This window comes from Calonectris borealis, chromosome 5 (genome assembly GCF_964195595.1).
Source record: "Calonectris borealis chromosome 5, bCalBor7.hap1.2, whole genome shotgun sequence".
Taxonomy (NCBI): Eukaryota; Metazoa; Chordata; class Aves; order Procellariiformes; family Procellariidae; genus Calonectris; species Calonectris borealis.
This window is the reverse complement of record NC_134316.1, coordinates 50,844,634-50,863,282: the sequence shown is the minus strand read 5'-3', so window position 1 is coordinate 50,863,282 and position 18,649 is coordinate 50,844,634. Positions and strand designations below refer to the sequence as shown.

The window sequence follows — 18,649 nt, the reverse complement described above, 5'->3', positions numbered from 1 at the left end:
TTTCTGTCTTGGGCCAAATATGATCCCAAGTGGATTTCATAGTATCACTGAAATCCTCCAGGGTCAGCTGGAGCTCTAGTTCAGTGACTTTAAATATTGCACAATGCCTCTTTCAGCTGGTAGAGATGATATAGCCTTTATCATAGCATATATTGCACAATTCTTACTCCTCCTTGCTCTTTCAAGCCCTGGTAGATGAAGACATTTGCTCATGAAGAATTAAATCGCTAAAACAGACAATTGATTTGAACTCATTTGAACCCAGTTATTTTACAATTCGCTTGGCAAGACAAAACCAGTTGTATGACTATACATACAGTGAGGACCACCAACACAGATATGGACAGAATCTACCCTTCTTCATCTGTTTTAATCCCAAGTCTCTGTCATTCATGGTGCCAGATCTCTACCTTTCAGGTGGCTATGAGGGAAGACAAACTTCCTAGGACTGACTTTGGCTAAAGCATCAAGCGCAGGGCTCAGCTGGGATATATGCTTTTAGAAGAGAAGAACTGATCCACACAGTGGAAAATAGCAGGCAGGTATATATATCTCTGTCTGATAAGGCTAGTCCATTACAAGATTTCTTGTGTGCTGTTTCCCAGCTTCAATTCTGTTTTACCTTTTTACACATAGATATAAAGCTTCAGAACTATTCAGTGGAAATCTTCATAAACTGCAAGCAACGCCACAAGAAGTTCAGTGCATTCTCTGGAACTGTGACTGACCTAACCTACATATCAATGACACTCCTAACAATTAATGGCCTGCATCAGTGACAACCCTGTCAACAACAGTGCCTGTACTCACAGTTTTCACAGCGATTCCCTGTATAGCCAGCCAGACAGGCACATTTGTAGGTACCGCTTTTGTCTAGAATGCACGTTCCATCATGAAGACATGGAGATGAAGAACAAGCTATAAAAGAAAAGCAAGAACGTTCATGGTCTCTCATAGGATGGGGGCCCTATCTATTTTTCCTCATGATGATTGTATCTTGGGGTAAATTACATATTCTGGTTAAAAGTTAGGAAGACACAGTAAAGGGCCTAATGCATGTCAAAAAGCCTTCTGCTCTTCTTTCTTACTTACTGAAGAGGGGATATTATAGGGATGGGCAGTTCTTTTCCCAGCATTCATCACTTACTCTTACCATTTTTCTTTAAGTGTAGTCAAGTGGTGAGAAAGATTTGTGGAATAAAAATAATTTACAGCAAGCTTCAACAGTGTTTAGAGCTTAGCCTAAATTAAAGATGTTTAATATCAACCTACATTTCTCCTGCCATTCATCCCAGCGTTTAGGGATAAGTTCTGGGATCCATGGTTCTGGTGGGTTTTTTGGGTCTCGGATCTTGTATACCAGACTTTGGGAGTTGCTTTGCCCCTGAGGGGCACTTCTTTGGTGTTGGGTTCAGGAAGCTCTGAATGGTCATGATGACTGTAAGTCTGCTGGGGAAGCTCTTGCACACCACAAATCTAGCAGTGATACACATCAAACTGTACATATTAGCATAAATTAATACCAGAATGTGTAATTGCACCATTTAATATCAGCAAATTCCACTGTGCAATAACACACACACTTGTTTTTTTGTGCCTCCTCTAAGGGGAGATGAGTGAGTAGAACATAACTTACTCTCAAAAATACAAAGAAATCATTTCCACTTAGATTATTTTCCAAAATTAGAATGGATTTCAGCTGTCAGAAAGTAGAGCCAAAATCTCAAGATTTAGATCCAGTTTAAGATTCAAGTAACTCGAGCTCCTGAGGAGTTCAGGATCTGATGCCCTGTTTCAAGTCCGTCTTAACAAAACAAGACTCTGCAGCAAAGTTCACATCTGGATCAATACCAGAAGTGGAGTTCAGTTTCAGCTCACATCATTGACTACAAAACATATTCCTTGCCATCTTAAAGAATTATCCAAGCATGCTTCATAACTTATGGATTAAACTCTGAAATCATAATTGCTAGAAAGGTCTGCGTTCTAATTCATTTAGAGATTATCTTCGTCCTTCCACACTAAATACACTGATTACTTTGGTTATAACAGAAATATGAATCTTTGTACAAGCTGTTGAGCGTTGCAACAACGAGCAGCCAGCCCTGGGGGACCTATGGTGAGGCTGTGTACTCTTACATTTAAAGCATTCTCCCTGCTGCAGTCCAGAATGACAGATATCAGAATCAGCAGTTTTCCTTCCGAAGACTTCACTTGAAGCATAATCTTTGAGTCTTTTATATGCAGATGGCAAGAGACAAGAAATATATAGATGCCATATATGGATTTCTCTGGAGGTTTCATGTGGTGATGTAACAGCAATTCATATATGGCTGGGCAATGAATATCTTCCAGGTCTCATTGAAGATTAAGGTCTGACTAAGGACAAGTAATTCCTTCGTTAAAAGGAATATATATGTGGCAATTAGATTGTATCCAACTAACGTAAAATATCACTGAGAAAGGGAAGGAGAAGCAGAAGAGCCTGTACAGACTGATATTTTGTAGTCACTGGTTTGAAGCCAGTGAACTTTCAGTTTTGTCCTTGCCCCAGCTTTGTCTCATGATTCTATAAAAGTAAGCATGTCAAGTGAACAAGTGTAAGTCCAAGATACTGTCCTTGAAAATGCTTGATACTCAAGAGCACTACATATTTTTCTTTTTAAAGGAGTCTTGATTTCCTGGCTTCAGTCAAACAACATGGGACAGTACTACAAAAGGTTAAAGCCCCTATGTTGTGTCAAAAATCACTAACTTGGCGGTATAGAAACTAAAGCGTTACTGAAATTCGATAACAGGCTTTCATCTAACTAGATCCAGCATATGTCTAATCCCTAAGAGACCCCGATGCCCCCCACCTGGCCCCCCATCCTTCTCATCTGAAGTCTGTTGAGTGACTTCTAGTCACTCATGCCAGTTACTGGTTCCCATTTGACGCTTGGCATGGGATGGGACCTAACACCTGCTTCCAGACTAGGCAGCGCAGCAGGTTGTGTGGTTTCACCCTTTAATAACTACACATGCAGTGACCTTTCCTAAAGGGGATATAGGCTTTGCAGCTTATTTTGTAACAATCAAAACCTTTCTGGCAGTTGAACCAGTGACCTCTGTGCAGTCAATACCACTGCTTCAGCAAGCTATGACTTATAAGCCAGCACAGAGCTCAGAGGAAGGGAAGACAGAAAGGGAAGGAATTCAGTTCTGACAGCACAAGACGCTTCTTCAGTCCTCTCCATTACACCACTAAGGTGCTGAGGACAATCAGGTCACCTCCATGGCCTGGTCCACAACCTGTAAGCACAAGTGCTGCTGCTGTCTCTCCTGCAGCACAGGGAATTGCTCTAGCAAGCCCTGTGCAGTCTGTTCCGGGGACCTCGGCTTTTCCACAGTGCTGTGCACAGAAGGAAATTTCAGGGGAAATGCTTCAGTTTGCAATGTGCTGCCAGAGCTTTCAATCCTGTGCTGCCCCCGCTTTCAATTCTACGCTGCCCCATGCACGCCGTATTCTTCGCCTAAACTGTCCTGCTGGCCAGGTTAATGCTTCACACAAAAAGACACTGGGAGTGTTTTAAAAGCCTTTCACTGCAGCTACACATTAGGCCAGAACAGCCTCATAATAAAGTGCACAATAAGACCTCCTCACAAACTCTAAGCCCTTTGCAACGTGCTTTGTGTGGATTACCACACTTGCAGCCACCTAGCCTCAGAATAATTACCACTAAAAATGGGGCGGAAATAAAGTGCTCAACAGTATTCGAATACCAAGTGTTCCCTGCTGGGCAGAGAAAACAGAATCAATTCAGCTTGCACCATATGGAAAATGTTAGTTCCCTGAGTGTAGGCAGCCCTTATGCAACATAGCCCACACCACATTCATTTGTTCTGTATCACCTCTTACGCTGTAAGCCCAGGCAAACTATCAATAGCTAACTGCTCCTGCTATGTTACTAACAGGTACTAAAGGTAACCTATGAAGAACAGGGCAGGCTAAGAAATGGCATAGGCACTGCATCCAACGGTATGCACATCTCAGATTGCTAGTTACACCCCTGATCATTGTTAACAGCTGATCCACTGTAGGTTTGGGTATTTATAGACGGATTATATAAACTAACTAAACTTCCTGAGCCAGATATACCCTGGATGACCTTGTGAAATGTGGGTCACCAAGGTGTGCGGAAAGCAAGTTATGGTGAGTCATAGATCCTGCAGGGTTTATTTATGGCAAAGCAGCACACTCTGATTAGCCTTCTGTGCCAGGAGTACTGTGGATAGATTTGACCAAAATTCCCTACACAGCTAAACAAGGAAGATCCAGGACGAGCGTAGAGGCTGCTTCAAATGCAATGGCAAAATGAGGAGCCAGCTACACTTTCAATGTTATTTTGCAGCCAGAAAGAAATGATGGAAAGCAGTGTGGGGGACCCAAGCACTGAATACTAACAAAAACACAGGAATTCTGGAGCCCTGCTTCTGTCATTCATAACACTGAGTTCATCACAGAATGGGAAATGCCTCTTTTTTTTTTTTCTTAAAGAAAATAATCTGTCCTTTGTACACATTCTTTTTTTTTTTTAAGTCCTAATAGTATGATACATGAGCCAACACAAGAGTCATGTCAGGGCATTTTCCTGAGCTAATTATGAGGCTTTGCATCAGGTTTTTGCTAATTGAGACAGTGACTCTGCTCCTGCACACAGCATTGAGCAATTCTGCAATTGCAGATACACATGCCCCGTCCTCTATTTCCTTCTGTGCTCTTAGTTCTCAGATTCAAACAGCAGCTTTTCTGTGCTGGCTGATGTGCTTGTTCTTCACGCAGGTAGAAGGAATTCAGTCTTTGTTAGAAAAGCCTCACATTCACATGCCATCTGACGGCTTTTGAATCTTCCCTGCACTGACTTTGTATAAGTTGCTGTTGGCAACACAGCATGGAAGTTTTTAATGAAGCAAAACAGGGAGAGAGATTAGTGAAATTGAATTAATGAGAATCAGTGGCATGTTCCACTTTTGGATTATTTTACCTGTAATTTCTTCAAAGACAGCATGAAATCCATCGAAGTTCTTAGATCCATCAGACTGGAAGAGGACATGGAGGGAAGACCCAGTGCTTCGGATGGGAGGCGGCCTCTCATTTCCACAGAATTTCTTAATTATTTGGCTGTCCAAATTGTCCCCATCACGGACCTCCACATAGTCATACTGGCACATGTAGTCAAACTCCAGGCTCAGCATGGAAAATCTTGGGGAACAAAGACACACAGTCAGACTGCATACTCTCACCTGTGCACCCCGTCTCTGATTTATTTGGATGTTTAGTTATGTTAGTGCCTCTCCCCCCTCAATGAATCAACAAGTCCCTAATCACATGAAGTCCCCCTCACTTCATCTCAATTTTTGCATCATGATCCTTGGAAGCCAGCTCAACTTTACACACTTACTCCTTGAAAATATTTAAGTGGCAGAACAGTAAGTCTAAATTGAGTCATACAGTCTGTTCACATGCATCAGGTCCCTAACCACATTACAATGTTAGAACTTTCATCTAGGGTCAGACACTGTAGGGGGCATATTTCTATCATGGTTGTTTGCTTAAAATTGTTCTATTTCCCCTAAATAAAATTCTAAGTACTGAAAGTATCAAAGACCGAGGCTTTGTGATGTTGAGAAGTCAGCAATTAGGGGTACGAGGAAAGCTTGGGGATGTTACAGAAGCAGAAATAGGCAGGGAAACCAAAACACTACAGCATGTTTTGCATTAGAAAGCAAAATGGTAGTAAATCCCCAATGTCTGGCACTTGCTCTTCTTTTGAGGGCAGAAATAAGGGACAGGAGTTAGTGCAGAAGGGAAATATTTAAAACCTTTTCCCACAATGTCTGTCTTTCCTAGCTTTGATCCAGCCACTGCGCAAGGCTCTTGTTTGTTAACAGCAATGTTATATGCTGCTGTTTGAATTCAGTGGGGCACAGAGCCAAAGCATCCCACCAGAATATGAATGAGAAACAGAGTGAGAAACACCAAGTGCCTCTGGAGAATGAGCAATGGCCAGGGGTGCTGGGCCCAGCCTTGGTACAGCAGATAATGAGAAGATCTGGACCTAGGAGAAGGCATGCTACTAATTGTTCAGCAGAATATTTCATAAATGCAACTTGTGTACTCAATCTTCCTGAGAACTCCTAAAGCTGCAGACATGTGTATTTAGGATTAGGCTAAATCTCCCACACTGCCTATTCCAGTGTGGGCCTAGTGATTTGCAAAGACTGCATTTTCACACCAAAGACGTGAGACAAATTTTGGATCTGCTGCTGGATCTCACAGTCTGAAGAGGCAAGAGAGTACTGGAGCCTATTTCCTGCTCTTTTCTTCCTGGCACTCAGGCCCCCAAATTAAGGAGGCTCCCATATTATGTGAAATGACCTTTCTTTGATGACTCATGAGCTGACTTAAGAGGCCTCTTCGCTCAGTCACCTTTGCTCAGGTCATATGGCTGGTTTTAGAGCATCAGGAGTACACTCTGCTCCAACATACAGAGAAATGAATGAGCAGTTGTAGGAAGCTACACCAATGGAGCAGAGCCCCTCATTTTTTAAATCATCTGGTGGAATGTAGAATAAGAAAAAAATGACATCTGCTTTTAATATACATTAGAGAGAGATTATTTCAACTTAGCTTTGCATAAAATGCATGAGTTGAATTCTAGTTCTGTCAGGTTTGGCAGAGACATCCTCACAGGCATCAGGTTATACACTACATCTTCAAAACATTCTTTCACTGGCGGATCATACCCCAGGGATCTACCCTTATGGAAGTTATGGAGCAATACAAATTAACCCATTCATCCTTGTCACACTTATCAGGCTACAGTTTATCCTGACTCAATCCTAAAAATATTTACCGGTTCTCTGAACTGGTACATTTCTGATTAAAATTAAGTATGTGTGTAAGTACAGAAGGAAAGTTTCTGGGATGCCCACTATGTAATGGGAGCAGTATTATTTATAGATGTAAAGGTAAACTCTGGCTAGCAGTGTGTTTCTAAACAAAGAATATCAAGAGATACTCACACAGAGTGAAGGCACAGAATGAAAGAGCCATACACAGAATACTGTTTTTAATTGTTTGCTTTCTCTGCTTTAAAAATGATGAAAACAGTGTGGAAGATGTGAAAAGCATAGGGGGGTCTGATCTGCATTTTATTTAACTCAGCATAGAAGCAGATACACTGTACTGATGACATGGGATCCCATGATTAAGACTCAGAAGTGGCAGGTCAGGAAACCTGCTAAAGCTTTTCAAAACCTCTTGGCTATGGCCCAGTGGATGGGACCCTTTACAGACCACGAGGTCTATTGCTGTTTAAATCACAGGTACAGGCAATGTAATGAACCTCAGTTCCCTCACCTGTGAAACTGTAACTATATCATAATTCTCTTGGATATTATGAAACTAAGCATGCTAATTTAGTGCTACAGGTCATCAGATACAAAATGGAATGCAAAATATTGTCTTGATTTCATCAGTGTCTGCAGTGAATACATTCACCAACTCCTCTGAGGAAAGCTTCTAGCCAAAGGAAAATGTTTAAAACCGCATCTCTGCTAGGCATTAAAGAAAATGATTGAAAGTTATGAGCTACTTCTACTGTGGTATGACATCCCTGACATGGGTTGGGCTGAGGGAGCTTATACATCACAACCCAAAGGAAAGCAAGGCTGGAAAAAAGGAGAGAAAACAAACTACCACCACAATCTGGGCACCATTTCTCAAAACAGCTCTGCTTAGCCAACCCCCAAAGGACTGCGTGGCACAGCTTGAAGCAAGGGAAGATTTATCGGTGCTCCTGAGATTTTTACTCTTCCTGCCCTATGTAAGCAGAGACAAACTACTTTGTTCCCCTTCTGTATCACACTGCCCCCATCCCTGCCCTCACAAGCCATCAGAGTGGCAGCAAACAGGATTTGTGCACAGAAAGAATGAAGAAAGGAGTTCTTTTGTTAGCAGTTGTGCTGATTCAGCACAATGTTGGCTGTGCATTACAGCTCCAAGCAGAGTTAGCACCCACAGAGGGGATCAGCACGTTTATATGAAAATGCAGTGAAGGCAACGATTCAGCATGGATGGCAGACCCAGGAGGAAGACTCTGGTGGCCTGCTTAATTGTACCTGCCCTTCTGTGTAGGAATGGCCTAAAGGAGAAGCTTTAGGCTAAATGTACCGGTTTTCCACAGTATCTAACTGCTGAAATACCTCAATGGCCAGTTTTGAGGTGGTCCACCTTGAAAACCTCAGCTGATTCAGAACGCGCTCCAGGGTTACCTTATGCGAGGTAGATACAGGTCTTATTGTTCTGTGTTTGCCTGGAGGCTTCCTCCTGACTTGCAGGGTGGCAGGATTAAGTGTGGACATTCAGGACAGTTCCTGATCTTTCCCTAGAAGTGCCATGTCATCTGCTGGGATCTTCAGGCACCCAGCCATGAAGCTCAGCTCAGGCTGGGCACAGGGTTTTAGGCTTCTCCAACGCTACCCAGCTCAGATAAATGTAGCTGCTGACAATAGAAGGTTGGTGGCTCAGGCTTCCCTCTTGGAGACTTTCACAGTTGGAATGTAACGTTATGTCACAACAAGGAGATGCCTAGCATTGTGTTTGTTTGACTGTAGGAAGGATGGACACAAGGAGAAAGAGAAAGGCACTCTCTGCAGGATGCCCCTGATAAAGTTTTGCATCTTCTGGTAACAGCAAAGGTAAACAGAGTGAACTGTACAGATCTCATGTGACACTAACATCTTCCTAGTATGCATGTGGGTGGCCCTCAGGGTCTAGAATGGAGGTCTGATTTCTCCAAAGGGTTAGTACATCTGTTAGCTTACTTTACAGCACTCCCCATTCTTCTGCCTTGAAAATGGATGACGGTCTCCTTAGCGCAGCCACAGCAAGTACTGCTGTTCGACCTTGTGTCCTTTCCTCCCTTTCTTGTATCTTGTGCCTGGTGCCACCTGGCTGTCAACTCTTTACCTAGAGATGAGTGCATTCACTAGTGATGTGCAGCACAGGATCCATTTCCACTCTCACACTCACCCCCATAAAAGCGAAAACAGGGTGATACCTGTAGCTCCTGAAGCACTTTTTAAGCCTTACAATCGATAAAACCTTGTTCAGAAATGTAAAAAATACCAGGTTACCACCTCCCTGAGCTTGAGCTGTGCAAATCATGCACCTGGCCAACAACATCTTTTAAAAACAAGGTAGGTACAGCTCATACCTGCTAAGACCAATGCAAAGTTGTGTCATGAGAACACAAAACTCCTCCTCACAGCATTGCTCCCCTGTGTCTCCTATGCATTTCTCCAAAGTCAAGAGGCTCCGACGCTATCCAGGCAATAATTGCAGCTGCTCGTAACTACACAATAGGCTTGCATTTGCAAGTCTGGAAAAAGGGCATTAGTGTGGGAATGCCACAAACTCTTCTTTTCTATTCAATTGATTTCTCTTCCTCTTATTAAATATTAAGTCTCTCTTTAAACATATAGGAAGAAATCTGTTTGTGTATCTAGCATAGTTCTTTTGCGTGGGCTCCAAAGCTGGTGAAAAATTGATGTGAAGGCTTTAGCTACTCTTTTTATTATACTAGCTAGTGGGTTTTGAATACAATCCCCTGCCAAGATTCCTACTGCATGTGAGAGCTCCCTGCTACACATGTGAAAACAGTATTAATTACCCCAACTAGGGGCTCTCCGGCACTAGGCAGGATACCCAGTCAAGAACTGTGAGCTTGAGTCAGCAGGGGTGGGTTAACAGGTCTAAGCATACACAGGTCAGAAGAGCGATGACTTGCAGGAGAACCAATCACATCCTCCAGCCATAGGAATGGTAAGAGGAATAACTGAGGGTGGTAAGGACAGGGCTGGTAAAATGAGTGAAAGAAAAATAAGAAATGAGTGAAAGAAAAATAAGAGAGGAAAAATGTAGGCTTAAATGCAAGGCAGATCCCATGGGCAACTCTCTCCTAGCATGAGACATCATATCAAAATATTCCTACAGCTTTTCTTCAAAGAATGTCTTAGTTCAGCTTGATCACTCTTCAGAAAATATCGGGTGCTTTGGTGTGAAGAGACCTCTAGAGAGATACATTGTGCCCAATACCTGAGAACCTCTCCTTAGCATCCAGCTGTCCTAAATGGGAATTGAAGCCACAGCATTGATGATTTGTGCAGTGGCTGCCCATCACAAGCTAGAGCAGGGCAAAGAGCTGAGATACCAAATGCAAAGTGGTGGCAGTACCTTCACTGCCCCAGGGCTCCCAGCTGTTGACCCTCATTGACTTGGTTACCCACATGCCCCAATGTCCACCTGAAACCCGTGCTGGCTAAAAGTCAGTATGACCTACCTTAATTCAATGTTAAATCCAGCTTGAACATGAATAGTCCATTCGCATCGTGCATTCAGTGGGTAACCCTCCAGCAAAATCTGACCTCTAGAAGTCCGAAGAACCTGCCCACACCCTGCGGAGCAAAAGAAGAAAAAAAATCTGTGTGAGGGACCTTCAGGGGGCATTTGAAGAAAATACATGTAGAAACAACACCGGAATGAGACAACAGGATGGCTTAGGAAGATACACGCTTTCTTACAAGGCAGTACATAAAATAATGGGACAGCCCCACAATGGGTATAAAGAGTTATGACTCTATTAGAGTATTGTCTAGGCTAAGAGCACCCCTAGAAAAGTTTTAGTTGATTACTTCTCCCTGGTTTGCAATGCAGCCCCATGAAACCATTTCTTACAGCTTTTGCCCCTCTTGATTAGTCCACCCACCCACCCGGCTGACACTCCAGCTCAGAGCAGTTTTGATGGATCTCATGTTGACCTGTGTAATCACTGAAGCTGAGGAAGCTGGTGGGAAAGTGCCAAAGGTACAATAAATACTTGAATTAGCTTAAGTGAGCGAAACAATGAGAGGAGGACCTGTTGCACCTAACATCATAGTTTCAAGTCCTTCACGAGGAGACTCTTGGAGGAAAAACAGCTGATGTATTCCTAGAGGAGACATCTGTTTGTCCTCAGGATTCACCACATCATCCTTACATGTTATTGCCACCATGCCAATGGAGACATATAACCATCACAGCTCCTCCACCAATGACTCAATATAACACATATATAATATACAGCCCTCATCCCTTCTCTCAGTTCATTCCTATCCTTCCTCTCCTCCTGTCCCACTCTGCCTGTGTCACTCTCAGTTTTTTACCGTACTATGAAATGTACTTCAGTGCCCAGCATCAACAGAGTAAGATTAAGTACTCTGGTCATTTGTGCCCAGTCTGAGAAAACCATCAGAGGACAATGACCTGAACAAAGAGCAGACGAGGTCACACACTGAGGAAGCAATACCTTTTCATGGCTATCCTGCAGCTGTCCCTAGGCAGCCGTCCAGGGATAGTTGTCCTAATTCCTCATCTTGGATGCTCAACATTTTTAGCCCAGAGAGTTCTCTCACCTTCGGTAACCTCTCCCCTTCCCCCAGCTATAAAATATGGCTAACGGTATTTTCCTCTGTGGAAGAAGGGAAGTTGTTTTGTTTACTGATTTTTGTAGAGCTTTCTGTGATCTGTCAATGAAAGTGCTAGCAAAATGCACAGTTAAATCATTACGCACCAAACAGAGCTAATTTCTCAGTTTCTACTTTTCTGACTACAACTTTCCGAATGGAGTCTTGCGCATGGCTACATTCCCTGGTAAGCCTTCTGTTGTTTTGCTGGGGGATGAGGCTGTACCTGTAAGCCAGAAATTGCAATTGAGTCTAACAGCATCACCAAACCAGGGGACTCTGATAGGCTGCACACCACAGATAATGAGGGTAAGTAAAAAGACAAATGGCCCAAAAGACCTTCACAGAAACTCTCTCGCTTCTTTTTACCTCTTTAGTTCAACAGAAAGCCCTTCTCCTTCCATCTGTTTCCAAAGAGAAACCCTAAACTTTTAACCAGTAACGCAGGATGAATGCTTCTTACTGAAATGGTGGATTTTAACACCCGCCTCAGGGCCGTTCCTTCCTTTGGGAAAAGAGGGTGACAGTGACCTGATTTGGTGAAGTACCAAGCATCTGCGGTTCCCATTGATCTTAGTGTCTGGAAATCAGTCCTGCTGCATCTGGTCTATGGGGAAATGTGAAAACTGCAGGTCAATTACTCCTCTTTTTTCTTAAGAAAGTGTTGCTCAAATGAAATACCCTTTGTTCATTTACCCTTGGTCACCCTTAATTAAGCAGGACCCAAGGAAACAGAAATCCTGCTCAGAAGAGTTCCTCAAAAGTGTTTCATCCTCCTCTGTGGCTCACTTAGTTCCCTCTGTAAAAGGCAAGGATTAATGACTGTGCCCAGCAACCACATTACGATTCAGCGAGTACAGCAGGATCTGCTGTGGTGCACATGATAATGCTCCTTCCCACAGCAAGAAACAGGACCTTGTGCTGCTGCTGGCTCCTGCCTCAAAAACAACCTGAGACAAAGCTGCTAGAAATCTTCAGATGGTTTGGCAGGGGGCTTGGACCACCTCAAAGAAAGTTTCCCTTTTGTCCCAAAGGGCTTTTGAGTTTCTGATGCCTTTAACAAAGGAAAGCCAAAGAACTGGTGCAAAGAGGTACTTGTGTGCACGGCATACTAAACACACTTTTCTGTTTGCAGTGTTCTCTGAACACTGGTGCCAAGGAAGTAGGTTTGGCCAGCAAAGCAGGTGGTCCAGAGGCTAAAGAGGAGCCATTCAATGACTGCCTCCAAAAGAACGTTCTCAGATTTGCTACCGTCCTTCTCCGCACGAAGCGCCTTTGCGATCACATCAGATCTGTGCTCTTGTATCTCCAGCCCTTCTAGCAGAAGTTAGGCTGACTCCCCAGACCAACAGTTCAATCATCTGTTGATCAAAAGGAGTCTTTTCTCTTCCCATTCTGAATCTGTGGGAGACCTGGAAAGCTCTCAAAAATAATTTACATCGTAAACACAAATGCTGGCAAATTCTGCCTCATTTACAAAAAAATAATGCAGTTTGGCGGGGTGTCAACATCCTTGTTCCGTTCCTGTTCCTGAAAAAAAGGCAGCTTTCAGGGCCACAGTAAGATTTCCTCTAAGGCTTGTTACTAACAGAAAAGAAAACAATTCAGGAGACCTCTGAGCTGTAGCCCACGGAGACCCGTGGGTCGGTGGAGGGAGAGGTCCTGAGGAGACCTCTGATCAGAACTCATTATGTGCTGTTTGAGTGCTACAGCATCGATGTGGGGCTCCTTCAAAGGTCAAGAGGACTGAACAGAGGAGAATGAGAGTAGAAACATCACTGGTATTCAGAAACAGGCTGATAGATACAGGAAGACAGCTGTCACTCATTACGCCTTGTTGCTACCTGTTGCTTGTTGGTCACCAGTATTAAGTGAAACACTGATGTTCACAAAGTCTCTAAAACTACAAGTATTGTTGCTCGTCATTCGGACAGCAAGGCTGAGGACACGTTACATAGCACCACCTTCTCCCCCGCTTTGAGGGAGTGTGTGTTCTCAAGTGACATGACAATCGGAGGTTGACAAAGGCTGTTGGGGTGCAGGGTACAGAGGAAAGGGTCCTGCAGGGTTGTTTTTCTTCTGATTTTAGATTCTGATGTGCCTTTTAGGGCATGATAGTCCAATCCAATGAACAGTCCCATTAGGAAATGTCCCAGTACACAATCCACTCTATTCAGTGTGGTTTTTTCCTAATAACATTCCTTTGGACTACCCTATACCATTTCTCTTTTAACGAAATTATCTGGTGTCCTTTGGCTGTTTTTCAGCCATGTCCATGCATCCGGCTATGCCAGCAGACAGTACGAACCGGACAGCCCCATGGGCCAGCCCATGCTCCTTCTTCCTTGCCACGGCCCTCAGGCACATCACCACTTTTGCTGGCAGTTCCCAGAAATCACTCCCAGGGACTCACCCTGCCCTCGCAGTTGCGGGCAGCCCCTTGACTGCTCCCCATGACTGGGCAGTGCCATCAGCCTATGGAGCCGGACAGGGACCCCAGGGCTGCTGGGCTGCCCCGTGGGCAGGCCTCGCTGCTCCCCTCGGGGTAACCACAGCCTTCCCCACAGCTGCCCCCCCCCACCAGTGCGGTATTGAATAGGCATTAATCCTGCCATAGGCTAAATTGCAGCAGCGCGCTCCCCTGCATCCCTGGCACTCATCCCCCCGTGCCTGCGGGCGCGGCCATTTCCCCATCTGGCTGACAGGAGCGGGCCTGGGCGCCGGGGCGTCCTCCTCCGGGGGCCCCGGGCGCCACCTAGCGCTCGCCGCGGCGCCCGCGGGCCGGCCGGGGCGCCTGAGGGAGATGGCGCGGCGGCAGAGCACGGGGGCGGAGGCCGCGCCGCGGGAGGGGAGGCCCCGCCGGGCCGGGCCCTTCCCGGGGCGGTTTACTTAGGGAGGTCCGGTAGTGAAGGAGCCGGGGGGTGCCCGCTTGCCGCCGGGACGCTCGCCCGGTTACGGCGGAGCCTGTCTTCGCCGACCCCCGGGAGCAGGAGCCCGGGGCCGGGGCCAGTGCTGGTGCTCCGCGGCAACGCCTCCCGCGCCCCGCGAGAGGGAGACAAAGCCCGGCGCTCCCCGGGCGGCGGCGGCGGCGTCTCCGTCCGCAGTGCCCGGGGGCTGGCTGCCCGCCCGCCCGCCCCTCCGGCTCTCTCCTCCGCACCGGTCTGCGCTCCGGGCAACCGCCATAAAGCGTTCAGGCGTGGGCGGGGGGTGTGAAGGCTTCGGTAGGTTGCCCGCGGCGCAGGGGCAAGGTGGACGCGGGCCTCGTTGGGCGGGAGGAGGTAAAATCTGGGGAAGAAGCTTCAGCTGGGGGCGCCTTGCAAAGGCAGGAGGAGCCCTCCCTTCTGGGCACCGCAGCAACGCCGCCGACCTGGCGTGGGGTGAAGCTTCGTGTGCGGCTTGTGTGCACGACCAGCTTGGTCAGGGCAGGTCCCGCGGGCCGCCCATGTGCCTGCTAGCAGAGGGCACCGGCATTTGCAATGTAGGATGAAGCAGACAGATTACATCCCCCAATTACTGTGGTTGCGCTCCCTTGTGTTCCTGGGATTTATTGGCACTCTGCCACTGGCGAGGTGCCCGGTGCAGGCTGCAAAGTTCCAGATGTGATCCTGCGTGCAGGTACCAAAGAGAGATGCCTCCTTCTTTGCTCTCCGAAGTGTGTTGTGTTAGCATATCCACTGCTCCATCAGCTGGTGCACGCTATCATTCAAAGGCTACTCGCTGGCCGCCCTCCAGACCCAAAGCCACATAGCTGTGAGCCTGCAGGCCAGCACCTGGCATGGTGATAGGCTGCGTTGCGGACATACGGTCTCTGCATGCCTGAGCCCACTGTCAAGGCCAAAAGTGAGATAGCCATGAGAGCCAGAGCAGGGCAGCTCAGGTGTGTGCTGGGATCACAACTGTCCCCTGTGCTCCTCTTGAAGAGTGGAAGAGACAATAGCGCTATCTGCCTATCCTACCCTGCCACTGAAGTACCGCAGAACCACACAAAAGAGACCACATCCTCAGTGTAGCACTGCTTTCCTCAAAAGAGCAAGTAGTAGGAAAAACACTGTAAGACAAAGCTCTGCAAAATTTCAGTATTGAAAAAATGTCCAAATAGACTGCAGTGTGAGGGTGTATTTGCTTTAAAACACAAGTAGGCAGAGCAGGCTGAAACATACTGTAGGCAACCGATCTACTCAGGCAGAGGGAGGAAGGGTTAGATGAGCTAATGATTCTTTCTTGGCTCTGCTCTTATAAAAATTGCCAGGGGAGCTCTAGCATCAACCCAGAGCAAAGGGGACTTTAAAGTGCTATCAGAAATCACACCATAAACTGCCAGACACGCAGTTTATCAACTTCTGAAGCACTAAGGTTGAGTTACCCCTGTTGCTGAAACATGTTGATTCCCCATATTCTGCTGTTTGCAGCAATGATTTTATTTTGTTTGCTTTCATTTCCTGAATGGTCATGGGCTGTCTTGGGAAAGCAAGTTCAACTGTTGCTTTAAAATCAATGACTAAGAGGAGACAAGACTAAGGTGTGTAGAATAATGGACAGAACAGAATAGGAAAAGCAGACTCTGCTTTCATCCCTTTCAGTGAAATGTGAACAAAGAGACAGTCAATAAAAATTGAAAGAGGGTTGGTGAAAGGCTATACCTTCACCGATGGGAAATTGGTAAAGGAAATACTAGTCTTAAACTGTATCCAATTAGCTGATGGAATTCATTATTGACAGATAGCACTGGGACCAACAGCTTAGCAAAATCCAAGAAGCAGGAGCTTTTGTACGCTGTTGCGAGCAAAACCTTCAGATATTGCTAGGAGAGCCTGAAACGCTCCTGGTCCATTACGGCACTGATAGCAGTTGTAAAACAGTTCTCCAGAGCTGCCTTGGAGCGCATTGGAGCTGTGTGAAGGAGGGAGGGAGCACTAGGACTTCCTTGGGGCTGGTTCTGCAGCCCAGGGGTTGAAGGAGGACAGAGAAGCTCTTTGATATAGCTGTTGCCCTTGCAAATGTTTATGCTTTGCTGAAGGCCTCTGGGGAATCAGTTATGCTGAAGTATGTCTGAGAAATGCAGAGAACAGAAGATTTCCAGAGTCACGGTAGTTAAAAGTTTTAAAATAAACCAAAACAAACCAGAAGTTTAGTAGGGTTGTAACCTCCTGTGACTTGGGGCCAAGGCCAATCCCTGGCAGATGAGCACTGCGAGAGAAGTTTTCCCCACTGTAGATCTGCTTACTGCCTGGTTGTGTTTGCCATCTCCTGCCTGTGCCCTTTGCAAGAGTCACTGTACAGGAATAGCTGGAAAGGCACAGCATAGCTCTGGGTCCGTCCCACCACTCCCTGTCCCTGACATGCCTCCCTGGCCGTGTACGACACTTACTCATGCAGTCCCCGCCGTACCAGCCAGCTCTGCACTCTGCACAGTAGATCCCCTTGATGTAGAAGTCGTCAAGCGTCCCTCCCCAGGAGCCGTTGCGGCAGGACTTGCAGTTCTCAAAAATGGTGCAGCCTGAAAGGAGAGCCACTGTGTTAGAGGAAAGCCAAGGTGGATTGTCCTGCGGGGAGAGGAGCAGCCTCTCTCTCTTTTCCACAAAAAATGCCAATGACGTTAGTGACTGCTGCGGTGCTGACAGCTTCCCCGCTGTGAACCGTACCCAACCTCCACCCTCAAACCCTAGGCAGCTCAGACTGAGATTTGGAGCCAAACTCCCAGTCTGACTTGCCCAAACCTCTAAATCGCATTGCTTCAACTGTAAATGCCTCTCTCAGGAGTCTGAATGTGGATGCTGGTGCTGCTTGGGCCCAGCCCAAGTGATTCTGATGTCTTCTAACCTGGTCCTGTCTCCTCCTGCTCTCACCTTTCACTTTGCCCTTTCCTCCTTGCTAGCCAGACTTCCAAGTCGTCTCTACCTTCTCGCTTTGGGATGCAAATCATCCCAGGGCACCTACAAATCAACACTGCTGGTAGAAAGTGTTTTTTTTTCTGGCAGCTATGCTACCCGCTGCGGGGGCACCTTGCCAAGTGTCTTGCTGCTATCAGCAGAGTGGCAGAGGGAGTTCCTGAGGTGATGCGGGGCAATCCCATGCCCCAGTGAGATGTGCCTGCCCTCGCCGCTCCCCTGCCCAGCGGCTACCATTATGTGCTGATGCCTTGGCCAAAGATCTGGTGTGAATGCAGTGTGGCCCTAAACATACCTGGGTGGATTAAGCAGGAGTCGCACTCGTTCTCTTCGTTCCTGCAGCAGGGAATGGTGTAGCCCACTCTTTCTTTCCGTCCTGGGCAGATGCACTCGATTTGGTCGTATTCGCAGCACTCCCGACACATGATATTCCACTCGGCACCTGGGCAGTTTTCATTGATCACTGTGTACTCTGCAAGCGGGGAACAGAGAGGGGGACACACAGAAATAATCCATTATCTGCCGAGGATTGACAGGATCTATTATTCAGCGATTTGTCAGATCATGTATGGCATGAGGCTGGCCGAGGTCTTCGGCCCAGGAAATCCCAAACTACATGGTAACACGCAGCCGAAACATCAGCTCGGTTTGGGTGTCTAAAGAACACACGGGCAGTTTTGCAGTGCCAGCCAGAGGAAGCAAACAGACCAGAGGGAAGGAATATGTTCACTTCGGTCTTTTCTCCGCAAGGCCTTCCCACTTCTGCGGTGAGAAGAATGGTTTAAAAAAAACAGAGGATAACGTCACATGAGAAACTCTTCTTCAGATCACAGGACTGATTTACGGCCTCATATATGGTATAGATTATGTAAACTATAATAGCATGTTTTGGTCGTATTTCTGTTTGTGAATTTGCTACTCCTGAAGACTAGGGTGTCCACCAGGAAAGGCCAGTTTTGAGGCTGGGTTTTAGCCGGTTTCACTCCCTATTTCACTCAGAAGCACATGGTGCTATTCTTGGCTTCCCTGCCAAAGGAAACAAGATTTTTCATTATTTTTAAAGGTTCATTTTGCCTGGCATTTCTAATATGTTAACATTATTAATATCTTTTTATTATGTAGCATAACCTCATAGGATGATATTTAAGCTATGCTGGAAGTGCCCTTTTAGGAAACAACCTCAGACCGTGACTCCAGACTGCCACAGTAAGTGC

At 46.2% G+C, this 18,649-nt stretch overlaps 1 protein-coding gene across 1 annotated transcript in view; it reads right to left on the bottom strand.

Annotated features, from left to right (window-relative positions):
* PAMR1 (peptidase domain containing associated with muscle regeneration 1) overlaps positions 1-18,649 on the bottom strand; it is a 58,783-nt gene that overhangs the window by 28,711 nt on the left and 11,423 nt on the right. The window contains exons 2-6 of the mRNA XM_075152538.1: positions 17,731-17,907; positions 16,916-17,044; positions 10,386-10,500; positions 5,025-5,242; positions 811-918 (exon numbers count right to left, since the gene is read on the bottom strand). Coding sequence (XP_075008639.1) covers positions 811-918; positions 5,025-5,242; positions 10,386-10,500; positions 16,916-17,044; positions 17,731-17,907 — 747 coding nt within the window. The remainder of the gene's footprint in view (positions 1-810; positions 919-5,024; positions 5,243-10,385; positions 10,501-16,915; positions 17,045-17,730; positions 17,908-18,649) is intronic.